The sequence below is a fragment of the Danio rerio genome, chromosome 11, assembly GCF_052040795.2.
Source record: "Danio rerio strain M-AB ecotype USA chromosome 11, GRCz13ab, whole genome shotgun sequence".
NCBI classification, from domain to species: Eukaryota; Metazoa; Chordata; class Actinopteri; order Cypriniformes; family Danionidae; genus Danio; species Danio rerio.
In genome coordinates, this window is record NC_141031.1 from 44,937,501 (window position 1) to 44,958,131 (window position 20,631).

The following is a 20,631-nucleotide window of genomic DNA, read 5'->3' on the forward strand; positions in this document are numbered from 1 at the left end:
AAGTGTGTGTTGTTGGAGGAAAGCTGATTAGCTGTGGGCCACGAATATAGAAAATGAAGACACAAGGGCTTTTGACTGATCTCCAGATACTTCACAGCAATCTCCAACAAATCCACTGTGTCATCAGGAGAAATATATTAGAGGTTTAACCAGACAGAAAAACTGGGTCAAAGGCTGCAGATTCATTCAAGTTCAATTGCATCAGCTGCAGTGATGGGCTTTATGAAACTTAGACTTTTTTACGTTATTGAGTTGTTTAAAATAAATATTGTTGATTTATTCATTCATTAATTTTCCTGACCCAGCCGAACCAGTGACCATCTTGCTATGAGGCCACATTGCTAACCACTCAGCCACCGTATCGCCAAATATTGTTCATATAATTTTTTTTATATTATATATGATATAATGATATCAGTTTGATCTTATATATGAATTCTGAACTGTGATAAATGATATATTTTCTTCTAAACATGGTAATTAATAGTTTACAATAATTCATTACGGCGAGGCAGTGGCGCAGTAGGTAGTGCTGTCGCCTCACAGCAAGAAGGTCGCTGGTTCGAACTTGGCTCAGTTGGCGTTTCTGTGTGGAGTTTGCATGTTCTCCCTGCCTTCGCGTTTCCTCCGGGTGCTCCGGTTTCCCCCACAGTCCAAAGACATGCGGTACAGGTGAATTGGGTAGGTTAAATTGTCCGTAGTGTATGAGTGTGTGCGTGAATGTGTTTGTGGATGTTTCCCAGAGATGGGTTGCGGCTGGAAAGGCATTCGCTGCGTAAAAAACTTGATAGATAAGTTGGTGGTTCATTCTGCTGTGGTGACCCCGGATTAATAAAGGGTCTAAGCCGACAAGAAAATGAATTAATTAATTAATAATTCATTACATACTCAATATTAAAAGATAATACTTATCACATACACACAAACACACACACATATATATCATCACCATATATATACATATATATCAACACCACATATAGATATATATATATAGCAGAGTCAGACCTTACTTATATATATATATAAAAATTAGGGATGCAACGATACTGTTATCCTACGGTTCAATACATACCCCATTTTTTTTTTACAGAGTTTTCGGTTCGGTTCTCATGGCTTGATGTGTGTTTTTTTATTATAATTTTTATGTATATTAAACTATGTAACCTACAATAAAACAATAATAAATTTAATTCCAACTTTAATCAAAAAGCAGAAATTTTTACTAATATTTTTTATTTCATAAAATCCCACTTGTTTTCGTTTGTTTTCGTTTGCTTTTATTTGTATATTCATAAGTATTACTTTTTACATTCAATTAATCACTGAATTGAACTAACACTTTTTTCCAGGCAATTTCAGCAAATCTCACCTGATTAATGCGTTTGACTTGGCCCTCTATGGAATAATCCACAGCGCTGGTGCGTGATGTACCTTCATGTCCCGGCATGTCCACACATATCAAGTGCACATTTTTAGGGAGAAACTACACAAGAAAAACAAGCACAATCAGACATCATTCCTTTCATTTGAAATGATTTAAATGAAATACACTTAAATAAAGGTTTAAAAACACTCTTGGGTTTTAATTTCAATACATTCCAGATAGAAATCTGATACATGGAAATAGATGCAAGATTACATATATGACAAATCACATTTGTACATAATTTTCACATATAAATATAAAAAACATATAAATACATATCATATTAGCAACATATATTTTAAAATATTGCAAAAATGGCTATTTCATATATTTTTTCATATATCATTGAAACTATATATATATATATATATATATATATATATATATATATATATATATATATATATATATATATATATATATATATATATATATATATATATATATATATTAGATATAATTATATATAAATTGGAAATACACTACCTGTCAAAAGTCTTGTCGCCTATCCAAATTTTAGAAACAACAAATAATAACTTGAATTCTAGTTTATTATTTGGTATCAGAAGTGGGTTATATGAAAGGCAAAGGCCTCTAGATTATTTGACCAATATGAAATATGATCATGCCTTAATTTTTAACGATTTAAATAGGACAGTAAGGTTTGAATTTGCTTAGACAAAAGTCTTGTGACTGAACAGAAATAGTGTTCAGTATAGAATATAAAGTCCTGCTGCAGTGGAGACAGAATGAATATTGTGTCTGACTCCATCATGAGCTTGGAGGACTGCATCCATACATCTCTGACATGACTCAAATCACTGATTAATAAAGTCATCTGGAATGGCGAAGAAAGACTTCCTGCAGGACTCCCAGAGTTCATCAAGAGTCTTTGGATTCATCTTCAATGCCTCCTCCTTCATCTTACCCCAGACATGCTCAATAATGTTCATGTCTGGTGACTGGGCTGGCCAATCCTGGAGCACCTTGACCTTCTTTGCTTTCAGGAACTGTGATATGGAGGCTGAAGTATGAGAAGGAGCGCTATCCTGCTGAAGAATTGCCCTCTCCTGTGGTTTGCACAAATGTCTTGATACTTCAGGCTGTTGATGCTGCAGATCTCTCGCACGCCCACATACTAAATGTAACGCCAAACCATGATTTTTCCTTCACCAAACTTGACTGATCTCTGTAAGAATCTTGGGTCCATGCTGGTTCCAATAGCTCTTAAGCAGTATTGGTGATGATTGGGATGCAGCTCAACAGATGATTCATCAGAAAAATTGACCTTCTAACACTTTTCCAAATGATCAACTAGAAGTCAAGTTATCATTTGTTGCGCTTACAACTACGATCGACCGCAAAAATTTGTCAGGTAGTGTATATAAATGGCATATATTAACACATATATAACATTATAGTTAATATAATTAAGCGTACATGTACATATTTGTAAATCCAATAGTTGAAAAAATATCATCCTTTACTCTGAAATAAAGTTAAATAAATGTCATATATGTAATTTGCATATATTTCCATGAATCATAATCCTTTATGAGAGTTGCATTAACCCCTTATGTTAATGCATTCTGACAACTTTTTCACAGCTTGGGTCTTGAGATGTGTTGTTGGTGAAACAGTTAATCCCATGACTGTATTTGAGTTGTGAAGTGTATGTTACTTGCCTTCACCACCCCGAGCCACATGTCTTTGTGTGCAGAAAAGCCGTGCAGCATTAAAACAGATGGACGAAAGCCTGGATTTCCTCTGTGAGAGTAACAGAATCGATAACCTTCATATTCAGCATAATCCACCTGCATCCCCAGCCGTCTGCGCCAATACCTGCCCAACACATCAACAACACACACACATTACAACAGAGGCTTGATTGTAAAAATCTTGATGCTTCTGTGGGTCTCCTCTATCAAATTTGAGCTTTATTTTGTATTTTCTATCGGATTCAGCTCAGGTGATTGGCTGGGCCATTCTACAGCTTGATTTTCTTTCTCTGAAAGCATTAGAGAGTCTCCTTGGTTGTGTTTTGACCATTGTCTTGCTGAAATGTCCACCCTGGATTCATCTTCATCATCTACTAATGTAGATGTCGAACTGAAGCAGCTGATATTCATTTACACTGAGGAAGATCAGAGGGTTGTTGAAGAACTACTGAGAGATTTCAGCTGCTGTCTGGGCTTTCCTTGCGGAACTACACCTCCCTTTCATCATGTGTTCAATACTTCTTCCATGTGTCATTAGACTTGTTTTCTTTGCTTATATGGATTTCTTTGGGTGTTATCAACATCAGGGGGAAACTTCAAGTCAGCAGCACCTTTAGAAATATGTTTTCTGAGAAAAATAGTGACGTGTTCAATACTTATTTTCCCTGCAGAAATACAATAGTATTTAAATTATGTTTCTAATTACTTTATCTGAATAGTAACTTAGTAACTCAATTAGTAATTTAATACTGAAATACTAAAAATCCAGAAATCAGCACAGAGACAATAGATATTGAATGTTCTTAGTTCTTTAAACTTGAGTCAAAGAGGAGTTTTTAATTTTGTTAAAAACCTTACAACTTAAAAAGTGTGTGTATAAAAAACATTTTAAATAAATAACAACATATTTCATAAATAACCTTTTTGATGAACAACTTAGCAGACTATTTCCACTGCAGGATAGCTACATTACGAACTGCAAAAAACTTTTGTACATTTTTACAACTCCCCTAGAGGAAATCTGTGAGATGCTAACGGTCTAATCCGATTCAATGATCTATGCTAAGCTAAGCTAAAAGTGTTCCCACCAGACCCGGAGATCGGCTGAATGAATTAAAAGAAGGTACAAATGTAACTGTTTAACTCTAAATTACTCTAGGGCAGTGGTTCTCAAACTGTGGTACGTGTAATTAGTGGTACGTGGTGACATGTAAATGCTACATGGTGAGGCAGTGGCGCAGTAGGTAGTGCTGTCGCCTCACAGCAAGAAGGTCGCTGGTTCGAACCTCGGCTCAGTTGGCGTTTCTGTGTGGAGTTTGCATGTTCTCCCTGCCTTCGCGTGGGTTTCCTCAGGGTGCTCCGGTTTCCCCCACAGTTCAAAGACATGTGGTACAGGTGAATTGGGTAGGCTAAATTGTCCATAGTGTGTGTGTGGATGTTTCCCAGAGATGGGTTGCGGCTGGAAGGGCATCCGCTGCGTAAAAACTTGCTGGATAAGTTGGCGGTTCATTCCGCTGTGGCGACCCCGGATTAATAAAGGGACTAAGCCAACAAGTAAATGAATAAATGCTACATATATTTCTAAATTGATCAAAAATGATTTAAATATGAATATAATAATATTCATTATATGGCCTATATTTCTGAGGTCCAGGCAACATTTTCAGGTGTTGATGAATTGGCTACGATATGTTAATACTTTACATTTAAGTACAGCACTTTTTTTTTTTACCTTAAGCACATTTTAATTTAAATGCTGACGTTTTTAGTTTGTTTTGTTTTTTTACTTTTAAGCACAGTACAGTGTTAACGTTCAGACTATTCATGTTTAAAGTGGCTGACAAAAATAAATATTCTTAATAATAGGAATTAATCTGCCACGTTTTTGAACTGTGCAGAACTGTAGCTGCTTTACTGGGCTTACTGCGCTACTGTATTTCAATACTGCTCATTATGGTGGTACTTGGAGAGACAATTTTTTTCTAAGGTGGTACTTGATGAAAAAGTTGGAGGACCACTGCTCTAGAGGAGCCTATTTAATAATTTAAAAAGTAACCAAGAACATTTCAGATAGTATTGATGTCTAAATTAGGGACGGCTTGGTAGCTCAGTGGTTAGCACTGTTCCCGCACAGCAAGAAAGTCGCTGGTTCAAGTCCTGTTTTGATCAGTTGGCGTTTCTGTGTGAAGTTTGCATGTTCTCCCCATGTTGAATTGGATGAACTAAATTGGCCAGAGTGTATGAGTGTGAATGTAAGAATGTGGGAATGTGCGGTTGTTTCCCAATATTGGGTTGCAGCTGGAAGGGCATTCATTCATTTTTTTTTTTTTCAGCTTAGTCCCTTTCTTAATCCATGGTCGCAAAAGTGGAATGAACCGCCAACTTATTCAGCATATGTTTTACGCAGCGGATCCAGGTGCAATCCATCACTAGGAAACATCACATTCATTCACACTCATACACTACGGACAATTCAGCCTACCCAATTCCCCTATAGTGCATGTGTTTGGACTTGTTGGGGAAACCGGAGCACCCGGAGGAAACCCACGCCAACACTGGAAGAACATGCAAACTCCACACAGAAACGCCAACTGACCCAGCTGAGGCTCGAGCTGAAAGGGCATCCACTGCATAAAAAATAAGGCTTAAGGAAAATGAATGAATGATGTCTAAATCACAAATCAGCCCTATTTTAGCAATAAGAAATACACTCAAAGAGTCAGAAAACCCTTTCATGAGCTCCAAACAGTCCAGACGTGACATTGAAGAACGCGGTCAGTCCGTCCAGCCCAGCGGTTTTGATGACCACGTCATGTAGAGCAAAGTTTGCCTCCAGATATTACGAGAAGCAAAGTCTACTGGGCAGCTTGCGTAAGATTGGACCGTCATCAGCAACTAATGCAGCGCTCCGCTAATGCATACGCACGCACAAAGCCTACTGAATGCACAAAAACGTCATGCATTATTCAGAATAAAGCTACTGTACTGTAAATCACTGCACCTTGTAGATGTGTACATGACCGTAATAGTGAGTTCTGTTTAATGACTGACCCTTTACCCAGATCAGTGGCATAAACCAAACGCCTTTATCACTGTAAGCAGATAAGAGATTCGTTAAATAATGCAAACCTGAGAAAGTAGGAACGATTGCTGAAAGATAAGCTTTTAGATTGTGGAAACCACTGACAAACACTGCAGAAAAATATATATTTTCTTAGCATTTTTATTTTGTTTTCTGATTTTTGCTTCTTTTTTGTATTTTCTAGTGCACATCCAGTTGAAGTCAGAATTATTAGCCACCCTTTGAATTATTATTATTATTTAATATTTCCCAAATTATGTTTAACGGAGCAGGGAAATTTTCACAGTATGTCTGATAATATTTTTTCTTCTGGAGAAAGTCTTATTTGATTTATTTCGGCTAGATTAAAAGCAGTTTTTAATTATTTAAACTCCATTTTAAGGTCAATATTATTAATCCCTTTAAGCTATTTTTTTTTCGATAGTCTAAAGAACAAACCATCGTTATACAATATCTTGCCTAATGACCCTAACCTGCGTAGATAACCTAATTAACCTAGTTAAGCCTTTAAATGTCACTTTAAGCTGTATAGAAGTGTCTTGAAAAATATCTAGTCTAATATTATTTACTGTCATCATGGCAAAGATCAAATAAATCAGTTATTAGAGATGAGTTATTAAAACTATTATGTTTAGAAATGTGTTGAAAAACTTTTCTCTCCGTTAAACAGAATTTGGGGAAAAAAAATAAACATGGGGGCTAATAATTAAGACTTCAGCTGTATGTACGTTGTAATGGGCAATATGCACACCGACTTTAAATTTCAGACAGTCAGCCTTAGCGCTTCCGCTGAACTGTCGTGCCATTATAAAACTGCCACATTTAAGGTCTTTCTTTAAAAATCAGCGATCTTCACTGCCTGACTGATATACGATATGAAGTGGGTATTAGACTGGACAAGAAGCACTGCATTAAAATCCATTTTCCCCTGTCATGTCTTTAAAATATGACAGTTTATTTTACTCCAGTATTTTAAATGGAGTTTCTGTGCTCGCCTGCTGATCCTGACAGTAGTTAAATGGTCTTTCATCTCGTTTTACGCTTGAACAACTAAATTAATGCTGAAGTCTATTTAACTCAAAGTATTTTAATTACATTACGACATCGATGCTGTAAAAGAAACCTTATGAAAATAGTCACATTAAGCTTTCACCGGAAGTTCCTCATTGGCTGAAAAACACTAGCTGTGCAGAGAGCCCGTTCACTTAGTATTTTAGGATTCTTTTAATGAATACTAAATATTGATGGATTTGGATATATCTACACTTAAAAAATGTTTCAAAGGTGATTCCTTGGATTTACTTAATTTTTTAAGCATAGTGGTCGTAAACAATTTATTTGGGCTGAATTTAAACAAATAAATCAAGTTAAACAACACATTTAAATTGTTTGCTTCAATTTTGCAGACACAATTTTTTTTCAGTGTAATCTGCACTGCAAAACAAATAATTCAATTTCATTCATTCATTCATTTCGGCTTAGTCCCTTTATTTATCCGGGTTCGCCACAGCGGAATGAACCGCCGACTTATCCAGCAAGTTTTTACGCAGCGGATGCCCTTCCAGCCGCAACCCATGTCTGGGAAATGATTGAATTTCATTTATATATATATATATATATATATAAAATAAAAACTTTTAGTTTTGTTTATAATTAAAACAAAAAAGTTTTAACTTTAAATACATTTAATAAAGAAGTTTTTCCATACTTAAAATGTATTTTATATTTATTATATATTTTTTATATTTCATGTTTTAAAAATAAACATTTTTAATTTTACATTTTTTTACTGAATAGATATTTATTTTTCCGCATTTTTATTAATTTTAAGACCTTGATGTTTTAAAAAAAGTATACGTTTAAAATGTATTACTTTTCCTAAATCAACTAAAACGGCAATAAACAATAATAACAACCATATTCGTATGTTCAAAAACAAATATTAAAAATAAAAATGTATGTAAAGTATGAAAAGTGAAAATATGAAGAATTCATTTTAAATAAGAATATAGTGATTAACAGTTTTATTGATTCTCAGGCAGGGTTCAGCATGGAGTACAGAATACAACTCTGAAAAGAATCAACATTTTGCCTTATTAACAGACCCACCCCAAACTAATTCCTAACTACAACTGTAAGGTCCCGGCTTGGCTATCATTAAACACAATTAAGGCCTCTATCTTATATAATGAAGAAAAAATCAAATAAAATACAATAAAAATACAATAAAATAAATGAATGAGTAAGTTCAGTCAATAACATATCAAATTTACACGGTCGCCATCAGTATATTTCTCATACATTTATTACTATTCCATTTCCAAACAGTTGAAGCACTTGGACCATTTTTTAAAGTATAGATCTTTTCATGGCTGCTGCATGGAGGGCGCCATAGCGACCAGCGTCTTCCGGTAGAATGCTAAAAACTTCCGTTTACAGCGTGTACAACTGGTAATTTGCGCTCCAAAAATGGGTTTCAATGACGTTTTTAATGGATAACAGAGTGTTTTTGTGACGCACAACTTAGAAATGTGTCTGATAAAGCCGTTATAATCTGTCACATGTGGTTCAAGCACGTCAGAAATACGAGAAAAACGTTCTCCTAGTTCACGTGTCTGCCGTCAGAAATACAGTGCGTGTATGCGTTCCCGGCCTGTCAGCTGTTAGCTCAGCGGCTCTTTAACACACACACAGAGAGAGAGAGTGAGAGAGAGACTTACTCGTGGACTTACTGTTTATATTATTGTCACCACTTTTATCCTGTTTCACAAATGACCATTAATCTATTTTTATTTTGATTAATATTTTTAGTTTTACTGATGTATTGTTATTTTTATTAATCTATTTTTATTTTTTTTTACATTTCTTTTCTTTATTTCTATATTATATTTTATGTTCATATTTGTTTGCACTACTGCCCTTTTTGCACTGTCTTGTCTGTACGCAGCGACGCTGCACTGCTTTGGCAATACGAATGTACAGTTATTTGTCATGCCAATAAAGCACCTAAAATGTGAAAATGTGAAATGAGAGAGAGAGAGAGAGAGAGAGAGAGCAAACCAGAGTACTGCATGAAACTTAACAGGTATGAAAGTCGTGCAATTTACAAAATGGTTATATATTTGAAATCAAGAGAAAATGTTGACTTTAGCGATGACGAGGCTTCATTTAAACTGCAGAAGATGCCGTCTGACAACGAGAGGAAAACGCCTCACAGCAGCTGTTTTCCATCCTATTAGATCGCATTTCTTCAAATGATCAGTCCAGGAGATGCTGCTGATGGACAACAGTATTAGTTCAAAGAGGCTAAAAGCAGGTAAAATAGATTAAAACTATCATTTCAAAGCTGTCCAAATGTGACTGTTTACATGCATCAGCTGCCGACCGGAAGTTCTTCGCATTCTCCTTGCGCATAAACGCAAAGCATCATAGGTAATTTTGCGTTCCAAGAAAAAGGTCAATAGGTTTAGCTTGTCCATTTGCTTATAAGACATTTTTTCAAATGCGGCCACTCTAGCAAGTTCTACTGCCCATTCTTGGAAGGAAGGGGCCTCCTCTGATTTTAAATAAGAATATAAAACGGAACGGTGGCTTAGTGGTCAGCACTGTCACCTCACAACAAGAAAGTCACTGGTTCGAGTCCCAGCTAGGTCAATTGGCATTTCTGTGTGGAGTTTGCATGCTCTCCCCGTGTCTGCGTGGGTTTCCTCCGGGTGCTCCGGTTTCCCCCACAGTCCAAACACATGCACTATAGGTGAATTGGGTACGCTAAATTGGCCGTAGTGTATGAGTGTGAATAAGAGTGTATGGGTGTTTCCCAGTACTGGAAGGGCATGCGCTGTGTAAAACATATGCTGGAATAGTTGGTGGTTCATTCTGCTGTTCATTCTCTGATAAATAAGGGACTAATATGAATGAATAAATGAATCTAAAACATAACAGTAGCCAAAAACAAATTCATAATAAGACAAAACCCCTATAGCTGTTACCTCTTAACACCTATTGCACTACAGTGTTGATTTTTGCACTAACACGCATATGTTTCTGGGAAATGTTCTAATATCTGATGTGTTTAGCGCAGCTAATAGCACATAAACCACACCATTGATCTTTATCATGTGAAGGAGAGTCTGTGGTTTGTCCAGCTGTGAGCACTGATAAAGCTTTTAATATATAGTGTGAATGTTCTTGTTTAACGGAAAACAAACAACAAGCGTTCAGAAGCTGAAGCGATCTTGCCAGTACGGAGCAGTCCAGGTCATCCGAACACATGTTTTCCCTACAGACAGTCCGCACAAATGAGCTTTAATAATCTCTGAGGACAGGCTAAGATGATTTTGCAGCTCTTACCAGTGATAAACTTTAATAAGCGTGGCCGGCCAGAGCAGGAACGAGGCTACGAACGCCAGGATGGGGATCGCCAGAGTCCCGCCGGCAATCAAGAACATGTTCAGGACGTCCAGATCCATCCTGTTCAATAACACCACATTCAGAAGACAAGATTCAGATGATGACCTCATGCAAGACTGATTCTAATAGAGTATAACAAATGATATTAGCGAAGCATATCCGCAAGATATTCCTAGGGGAAACAAAACCAGCACCATCTATTAGCAAAAGAAAAATAAACAAATACAAACACATATTTTTATTATTTTAGGTAATATATTATTATTATCATTATATATGAAAAATTATTCAAAACAGTAATTACATAATACTTATATAAATATTTAATTAATATAAGTCATCTTAGGTGTAACTTAAAACACACATATTAATGATTAGTAGTCCCACGCGGAATATATATTTACCTGTCTGTAAATTAATATTTATTTAGCTTTAAAATTAATTTCAGCAGGAACGATGTATCACTGTTTACAGTTGAAGTCAGAATTATTAGCCCCCTTTTGATTTTTTTTTTGTCTTTTTTTAATATTTCCCAAATGATGTTTAACAGAGCAAGGAAATTTTCACAGTATGTCTGATAATATTTTTTCCTCTGGAGAAAGTCTTATTTGTTTTATTTCGGCTAGAATAAAAGCAGTTTTAAATTTTTTAAAAACCATTTTATAGACAAAATTATCAGCCCCTTTAAGCTATATTTTTTCTCGATAGTCTACAGAACAAACCATCATTATACAATAACTTGCCTAATTACCCTAACCTGCCTAGTTACTCTAATTAACTTAGTTAAGCCTTTAAATGTCACTTTAAGCTGTATAGAAGTGTCTGAAAAATATCTAGTCAAATATTATTTACTGTCATCATGACAAAGATAAAATAAATCAGTTATTAGAAATAGGTTTCTAAAACTATAATGCTTAGAAATGTGCTGAAACAATATTCCCTCCATTAAACAGAAATTTGAGGGAAAAAAATAAACAGGGGGGCTAATAATTCTGACTTCAACCTTATGGGAATGTAAAGGAATACACAACTTTTGGGAAGGTGTGAAAGAAATTATAGAAAATATTCTTGAGTTAATATGCCAATGTCTCCTTTAATTATTTTAATTTTCATTTACATCCCAAGGAGATCAAGTTAGAAATGACGGAGCATATATTTATGAATAGATGTATTCTACAAGCGAAACAGCTTATTTCTTTAAATTGGAAAAGTATATGTGCACCAAATATAGGCTGTCGGCTGAAAGACATGGCAATGGGAAAAATAACTTATAAGAAATTAATAAATAATAAATACATATTTTTGATAGAGTTTGTGGACCTTTTAGGGTGTTTTTTAAAAGGTGGTGGATTTGAAAATGTTTTACTAGTAGATCAATAACGGAGGTGATATTGTATTCTGATGTAAAATACTGAGAAGCCTTTTGTTTTGTTTGTTCATTTGTTGGTTTATGTTAAATCTGACACATGGAAATGTGTGTGTACATGTTAAAATATAATAAAAAAGAATTGGGGGAAATTTATAATAATTTCAGCAATATTATTGTGTTCATGTGATTAATTTACAATACAGTTTGTAAAGTAATATTTTCTGTCTTTTAGTAGATCTATTTTAAGCCTATGAGAGACTTTGTTTATTAAGTGGATCTAATTAAATTTCCATTGTAAACATCAAATAAAATTTAAATATTATTATTTTTGTTTAATATATTAAGCTTTTAGTTGTAATTCTTCCAAAATCATAAATTCTGTGCAGAAATAAAAACAAAAAAGTCTGCAGATTCTGTCTGGCCCTAATTATCAATTAAAATTTAGTTGTAAGCAACATTATAATACAATATAAATGTAAAATGTTTGCTATTATTCACTTTCATATGCTTAATTTTTATATATTACTGCCTCAGTATTATTAGTAGTGGTATTAGTAACATTCATTAAGGATAAGCATCATAAAGTAAATACATTTCACATATTATATAACTTAATAAACTCTAATAAGTATATAGTTTAATATTATTTCAGCATTTTATCAAGCAGAATGAGAATACAATAATTTTGATGAACCTATTTATTATAACATATATTTCACGTTATATAATTAACAGATATGGACAGCCAATCACATAATTATGTAACTCAACATACAATTTCACACACACACACACACTTATATATGTTGAAATGCTTATTATTTACTATTTTAGACACTAATTGTATATATATATATATATAAATATATATATATATATATATATATATATATATATATATATATATATATATATATATATATATATATATATATCAAGGTATTGATGTAAATATTAAGGCCAAATAGGCTGTGAAACGATACATAAATTAATATTTACACGTGAACGATCCCTTTTTTGTCACATTGAATTAACTTAATAGCTGAGTTATTAACTCAGTTATCATCCGAGTCAGTCGTTACATTAATAATGCAGCATCAAATGTTGTTGCTTTGTAAACTTATTGCTAACAGATCAGATCTGTCATGTGCTCAAAACCTGAGCTTCAGTTGACAGTTTATCGTATTTTATGCCAATATTATCTTCATATATTATTTATTCAGATGTCTGATAATAGTAAGCATACCTTTAAATGTCCGCTGAGTGTCTGAATGTCCAGTGAAGGCCGATTAAAGCAGACTCATGTCACTCTTTGATCTGAAGACCCGATGCGCGTTCACTCGTGCGCGCTCCCTTTGCCGTCAAGAGGGAAGTTCGCTAATTTAAAGGGGAAAACAGCCGAGAAATAATGCTCTGTCGATGGGAATTGTTCGCAACATCTGTCAGGTGCACATCTGACAACAGAAAGAAGCCATTGGGCGGTTTATATTGCTGTTTCATAAAGGCAACAGAGTCCGTCAGGGGGCGCGCGGTGGCTCATATTTACAAAACCCCGTACAGAAGCGCCTTCAGATGTCTGCATAACATCTGGTCTGTTAAATACATTTGTATTATTAAAAGCGATCTTATTAAATTGACTGAATTACAGTATGTATGCTACGTTTGCGAGTAAGTAAAAGCAGTCACATCATCTAAATGTAAACACAAATCACAACTTGTTGTGATTGGTCGATCAAGGTGAGCGTTGAAAACTGTAACAGGTATCACATGAGCTTTCAAAGGCAAACTAGATTATTATCTTTAACAAAAGTAATTTTACTGGTTGAATCTAATCATATTTGATTAAATAACAAATGTTTCATATAAAACTTAAATATTTATAGTATATTAATAAATATATAATATACACCCAGCATTTCAATCGAAACTCATTTAAAGGGGAACGTACGTTAAAAAAAAAGTACTACAGATTACATTCTAGTTAACTTCTTTAAACTTCATCATAAACTCTCAGAATGGGAATTACTAGGATGACTTGAGGCTTTTCAAAGGAAATAGAAAGAGGAAGTCAAGAAAACATGATGACATGTAAACTATGCTTCAAAACATTAACATCACTGTACCTTTAAAACACCACGCTGACACATTTGTATGTACAGCTGCGATGGCCGAGTGGTTAAGGCGTTGGACTTGAAATCCAATGGGGTCTCCCCGCGCAGGTTCGAACCCTGCTCGCAGCGACGGGATAAATCTTTAATCACATCTGGATATTTAGAAGACTAAACCGACAATAGACAACTGCTGGCTTTATGAAAGTTCTGAGTTCAGAAAAAGGCGTTTTCTATGCTAGGAACCTGAAATATTGGACATACAGTACCTATACATGGACATAAGCTTGAAATGAAATGAATATACTGCAACACTTGTGGAAATGATGGCATAATGACATATGAAGCATGGTCCTCTATTAAATGGACAGTTTAGCCAAAAACGAACAAAAATAATTAACAAATAAATAATTTACTGATCTTCCACTTGTTCCAGTCTGAGTTTCTTTCTTCTGTTGAACACAAAGGAAGGCATACTAAAAAATTCATGGGAAAACAGCTATTTGACTGCCATGGTATTTAGTTTTGTTCCTACTATGTGTAACAGGTGCTATATATATATATATATATATATATATATATATATATATATATATATATATATATATATATATATATATAGGCCTACGGCCTCGTGCCAATGCACGCCTCCCACCAGTGCTGGTATACAGCCATATCGCACGGCTACTCGTGTGATATTGCTCATATATATATATAAATATATATATATATATATATATATAAATTTCACTCAATTTTTCTCCTAGGGAGGTGTTCCAGGCATGTCCTACTGGGAAGAGGCCTCAGGGAAGACGAATAAAGCAAATTTGACACAAATGAAGCAAGTAAACTCAAAATGTTCATGCGTCTGTTCACACACGAACAGCGCAATTTATTCGTGCATGCCGCGCCTGGTGTGAACACAGCATCAGACACTTCTTTTCACATTTTCACACAGTGATACCGGTAAATATCCAGAAATTTTCCAGAATGACTTTAGCGGTAAATTCAAAAAAGCGATGTTCACTTAATCGTGGACGTTACGGAATTTTTCCGGAACAGACCGTTCACACATCCATTCCAAAATAATGGTAAATTCTGACATCATTAATCAGAAATGACCTCTAAACGGCAGTGCTTGCATTTGTAAACATTTGTCTACATTACAAACTCTGTGGATGGATCAGTATTGTGAACAACTTAGATGAAAATATAGAGGAACACTTTCGCATGTCGAAATGTACATGATATGTGTGTGTGCTATGCTATCTGACTAACATCTAGCAGCTGAATGTGTCTGGAAAAATATTCAAAGGCTTTTATCTTCATAAACCACGCGGACATGAATGCGCCTGAGTGTTCTGATTGGCTGAAGTAGACGTCTCACGTCAGCACATTCTAAGCGTGAACGCGCTCTTTCCGGCAATCTTCCTTCTGCGTTCACACAGAGCATGATTCCGGCAAATTGCCGGTAATGTTACAACTTCTCTTTCCGGAAAATAGCCGGAATGAGTTTACCGGTATTTTCAAAAAGGGCCTGTTCACACAGACACACCTTTTTAGAAAATTGCTGGTAATTTTCAGGAAAGGTCTGTATGTGTGAATAGGGCTAATGTCAACCCAGGCTCATTCTGAAAACGTAGTCCCGTGGACGTTTCTGGAGATTGCAAAATACATTCTGGGAGTTCCTTATTTTAGCAGTTTTTGTTTTCGTGAATCCGCAAAAGGCCGCTGTGTGAGCTTTTTCACATCTCAAATTCCTCTTGCGAGTGCAGTTCGCACCCGCGCTGTTCTCGCGCAAACGCACCAGAGGCCGCTTTCGACCGAATCATCTGTCTGACTGGCTGAAAGGCCAACTGGGCGACCGGCCAATCGACTGACCCACCCTCCATCACTAAACCCAACCAATTTAATCCATTGACCCATCCACCCACCTACTTCTCTTAACCCAACCAGCGATTTACAAAAGCCGTCCAAAAAAAGAAAAGCGCTTGTCTTATTTTTACCACATTTTCGGATTTCACCACATTCTCACCCTGTTACGAACTTGTTCATTTTTTTTTTATATTCTGTTTTTGTCTTAGCTGATTTCTGGAACCGCTCTTCCCCGGACTCGAACCCGATTGTCGTGGTCGTGGTCAACTCCTCCCTGCGTCTCAAGTCCGCCGACATTCTGACGAGCTAACTGGACAAACCGGTTGCGGCGGGTAAGCAGTCCACACGGAGGTAAGCAGTCAGCCGGTAAGCATCCTCTTAAAGGAACGGCGTCATAACGCCCCATAGCGTTCGTTTAAAAAATGAAATGCAGCCATACGTACCTTCGGCTACATAATTCGCCGTGTCCAGCAACGTCCACGGGACTACGTTTTCAGAATGAACCTGTGTAGGATAATGTTAGCCCTGTTTTGCATTTGCCATTTTAGCTCCGCCCTCTTCTAAAAAGAGCACAATCTCATTTGAATTTAAAGCGACAGTCACCAAAATGGTACAGTTAGGATCAAAGCCTTAAAGGGTCAGTTTCAGAGAGTTATAAAACATTATTAGTGTGGTAATTTAAACTGAAACTTCACACACACTCTCTAAAGACATCAGAGACCTAATTTCCATCTTGTAAAAAGGTGCATGATAGGTTACCTTAAAATGAAAAATAAGGTGTATTGGTCATGGTAATTCAGCTTTTTATCCAGTGAAAATCAGAGATAAGTCAGGGAATTTGAGTGGGAACCGTGAGAGCAGAACTGTCTGCCTGTGAAAGAAGATGAAGAAAAGCAGTGGTTAATTATGAACCAGTTGTTTGTAGTGTTGGTTTACTGGTTGCTAAGAAACAGAAGGGTTAGTTTGCAAAGATGTAACCTCTTTGACCCGTCTACATTTCTCCATTAATTAACTCCATACAGGACCTAGTTTAAAGCAGTGGGCGATATGGCAAAAAACTCTTATATCCTAATACTGATTTACATATATCACAATATAGCAGCTTCTCTCTAAAGTCAGTCAAATAAGACTTTGTACTTTATATACAGAGCTCAGCATAAATGAGTACACCCCTTACAGATCTCTTTTAAATTAATACTTCATATAGGATGCTTTACAATAAAATATTTGCGCATATGCATTAGATTGGTCAGTACCAAAGACACAGGGTTTCTGCAGGGGTCACCAAGTTTAATTTAAGACATTTTAAGGACCATTATGAAAGATATTTTAGACTAATACAAGGCTAAATGCTAAGAATGTTTTTGAATGTCCCAGTTGAAAAAGATTTTCACTTGCCCAATCAAAATATAATTATAATTTAATCAATTTAATAATACAATAATAATAATAATTTAATGATAAACATGGTCAGGTCAGTAAATAAATTGAGAACTTTTAAATAAATGTAAGGAAAGTAACTAAATGTTATTTAGAAATAAAGTTATATTGTGATGGATTGTTGGTGATTGTATTGGTGTTAATGGCCAGATCAGACAGCTTTACACAAACATAGGAAAATGAAGACCCGTTAAAAAGATTTAAGACCTACAACACAATATTTCTGTAGATTTAAGACTTTTTAAGGCCAAAACATTTGCTTTTAAGAAATTTTAGGACCCCGCAGATACCCTGAAAACTAGAAATACTCTAATTAATAACTTGATCCCGGTACAAAATTTATAACATCCCAATGATATGCTAGAGAAAAACATTAAATACAATTTTAATAAAGAGGAAAAAGCAAGATAACCATTAAATATTCAATTAGTTACTTTATTTTATTGCAATACCCCATTTCAATTTAAATGTATTACCTTTCTAATACTAAAGTTTCAAAAATGTTTGGTGTCCAAACTACTATTTGAATTAATACAACTCTATGTTAAAATATACAATAAATATAAATACTTTGTCTATATTGACAGAGAAAATATTACATTTTAAAGTTTATCCTTTTATGCTGCAGACTGTGCTTATATATATATATATATATATATATATATATATATATATATATATATATATATATATATATATATATATATATATATATTGACCACATTTAAAAAAGTATTTTGTTTTTCAATTTTAAGGTATGCAGTCAAAAACTTTCTCATTTACATGTAATGATTTACTTAACTTTATTTTGAGCTTCAGAATAAACATTTTAACAATGTAGTAGAAAAGAAATATTTATGAAAAATAAACACATTTAAAAAATAATTGCAGGCTCAACATATTGCAAAATATAATGCAAAAAATAAATGAAAACAATGTATTTTTGACATCACAAATGAAGCGATAGAGCATAACATGAAACTACTTTTTTATTTTGTCAATACAATATAGATCGTTATATTGCACAGCCCTAGTTTACACTGATATGTTTTTACAACACATGTTCTGTCAGCTGACTTCTAATAATGATTTTTGCCATTGGAACAATAATAATTAGATATTTATTTATACATGGTCAATTAAATAAAAATAACATTTACTAATAAAATAAATGATAAACTTCAGCAAATGCTTCAGACTCCAAGAGTTTCAGGTTTGTACAGAAAATACCATATTTTCAAGTAAAAAAAACGTAATAATGTTTTATCCGAGTTGATCAGTGGCTGCGGGAATATTAAAAATACCATTCCTGGCGTAGAAAGCACTCTTTACCACCCCTGATCTCCCATTGGCTGGAGTCCGGCAGTCAGTCTCAAAGTCACCTGATGAAACAAGCTCAGGTTAGTGCTTTAGTTGGCCATTAACGTATATCCCTTAAATATATATATATATATATATATATATATATATATATATATATATATATATATATATATATATATATATATATATATATATATATATATATATATATATAGTTCATATCAAGTTGTTTTCTCATAACCGCAACTCAATTTTCTTATTATCTCGACATATCGAGGTGTTTTCTTGTTACCACCCCTTAATTTTCTTATTATCCCGATATATCAAAAGTTGTTTTCGCGTTATCAGGACTTAATTTTCTTGTTATGACGACTTTATTGTCTTGTGATCTCGACAAATCAAAAGTTGTTTTCTCATTATCAAGACTTTATTTTTGCATTATCTCGACATATCAAACGTTTTTTTCTCATTATCGACATCAAAAGCTTACTGGTTATCACAACGTAATTTTTTCGTCATCTTGAAATCAAGTTATTTTGTCGTTATCAAAAATTAACTTTCTCGTTATCTCGACATCAAAAGTTGTTTTCTCGTTATCACAACTTCATTTTCTTGTCATCTCGAAATCAAGTTATTTTCTCGTTATCGCAACTTAATTTTCTCGTTATCTCAACTTCATTTTCTCGTCATCTCGACATCAAAAGTTGTTTTCTCGTTACCACAATTTCATTTTCTCATTATCTCAACATATTAAAACTTGTTTTCTCGTCATCACAACTTAATTTTCTTGATGTTTCAACATAACAAAAGCTGTTTTCTTGAGTTATTTTCTCGACCTATTTGATGGACATTTGTACATTTTGCTTCTTAAAACTGTAATGGACCCTTTTCACAAGACTTCTCCGTTATAACAAGTTTAACGGTCATCATAATAAAGTCATTTAAAGTTATTGATATTAAGTAATATTGTTTAATATTTGTTGTACTCTTCCATTCACTGCACTATAAATTTACTCAACTATGACTTCCGCTACTGAGAAACCCCAAAATGTGAAAAGGGTCCATTACATATCTTAACAATACAAAACTCACACTTTCCTCACCTAGTCTCCATCCATACTCCCAGGAGGAGAGTATGGGGTAGTCAAACTTCTCCTCGGGCCCCTTTTGAGCCCTTTTCCTCAGATACAGGAGTCGTCCTTTGCCCTCAGTGGAGATTCCCTGATAAAGAGCCCCTGAGGTCTGCGGGCTCACGGGTCTCATAAGAGGAGCCTCACTGAGGGACCGCCGCACCTGTATCTGCGCGTGAGCCGCGCGCTGCTTTTCCCGCGGTTCCACAACAGGTGGTAAAATTAGTTTATCGACAGGTGGAGGATTAAAAAGCCCGATGGATTTGGGTCTGCGAGAAGTAAAAATGCTAGGGTATTCCTTACTGTATTTCACCTTCCAGGCCAGGCGTGTGTAAGCCTCCTTCAGGATGAGCTCACGGTAGAAGTTCTGCTCGTTTGTGGTCAGCAGGTTCCTCATGGCTGCAGTCCAAGAGCTCCGAGTCTCTACTGACGGATTAAAGAGAGAGCACTGAAACAGAAGAGCAACAGAGCTGACCAATCAGAAACCAGATCACTCAGCTCGGGAGAGTAGACCAAAAAAAAAAAAAAACAGTTACTAATTATGTGTCATTAAAATTAAACTTCTAATTAGCCTACTTTACTGAAAAGTAACTTAAATACTCAATAAGTAATTTAATTGAATCATCCAAATAAATCTTAATGCATAAACAGAAATCAAATGCTAAATTTGTTAAATCTAGTCAAACAAATCCATTTATATATATATATATATATAAACACAAATTAAGAAAGAACAACTTTGTATTC

At 34.7% G+C, this 20,631-nt stretch overlaps 2 protein-coding genes and 1 non-coding gene across 6 annotated transcripts in view; 1 reads left to right on the plus strand and 2 right to left on the minus strand.

Annotated features, from left to right (window-relative positions):
- The window catches only part of abhd6a (abhydrolase domain containing 6, acylglycerol lipase a), a 27,988-nt gene extending 14,650 nt beyond the window's left edge, over positions 1-13,338 (minus strand). For both annotated transcript variants that reach the window (XR_015502904.1, XM_087274312.1), the window contains exons 1-4: positions 13,255-13,338; positions 10,580-10,699; positions 3,115-3,271; positions 1,373-1,486 (exon numbers count right to left, since the gene is read on the minus strand). Coding sequence is in view for 1 of the 2 variants with exons in the window: in XM_087274312.1 (XP_087130438.1) it covers positions 1,373-1,486; positions 3,115-3,271; positions 10,580-10,698 (390 nt within the window). In the remaining variant the exon portion in view is untranslated. The remainder of the gene's footprint in view (positions 1-1,372; positions 1,487-3,114; positions 3,272-10,579; positions 10,700-13,254) is intronic.
- An 828-nt stretch (positions 13,339-14,166) lies between these two features.
- trnas-uga (transfer RNA serine (anticodon UGA)) lies at positions 14,167-14,248 on the plus strand. The gene has a single exon. It is a non-coding gene; the product is annotated as a tRNA-Ser (tRNA).
- Positions 14,249-14,969: 721 nt separating this feature from the next.
- On the minus strand, positions 14,970-20,312 carry LOC147841899 (protein SPMIP1-like). Of its 3 annotated transcripts, XR_015502914.1 has the most exons (4): positions 19,858-20,312; positions 18,736-18,813; positions 16,496-16,862; positions 14,970-15,747 (listed from the first exon to the last, which is right to left on the minus strand). XR_015502914.1 is itself a non-coding variant. In XM_087274348.1 (3 exons), exons 1-3 carry the CDS (start codon positions 20,279-20,281, stop codon positions 16,810-16,812), a joined length of 555 nt encoding a protein of 184 aa, XP_087130474.1. In that variant the 5' UTR covers positions 20,282-20,312; the 3' UTR covers positions 14,972-16,809. The 3 variants fall into 3 exon arrangements, 2 of the variants coding, with proteins under 2 accessions (XP_087130474.1, XP_087130475.1); XM_087274348.1 differs by having other exon boundaries at positions 14,972-16,862; XM_087274349.1 differs by lacking the exons at positions 14,970-15,747; positions 16,496-16,862 and having other exon boundaries at positions 18,221-18,813.
- Positions 20,313-20,631: the final 319 nt, after the last annotated feature.

Bases quoted from the DNA above. Each gene is read 5' to 3' on its own strand.
- LOC147841899 (XM_087274348.1), bottom strand. From the start codon at position 20,281: ATGAGGAACCTGCTGACCACAAACGAGCAGAACTTCTACCGTGAGCTC. The intron at 18,814-19,857 runs GTGAGGAAAGTG...TTGTTTCATCAG, and splicing joins GGAGTATGGATGGAGACTAG to GTGACTTTGAGACTGACTGC. The intron at 16,863-18,735 runs GTATTTTTAATA...CTTCTTTCACAG, and splicing joins TGCTTTCTACGCCAGGAATG to GCAGACAGTTCTGCTCTCAC.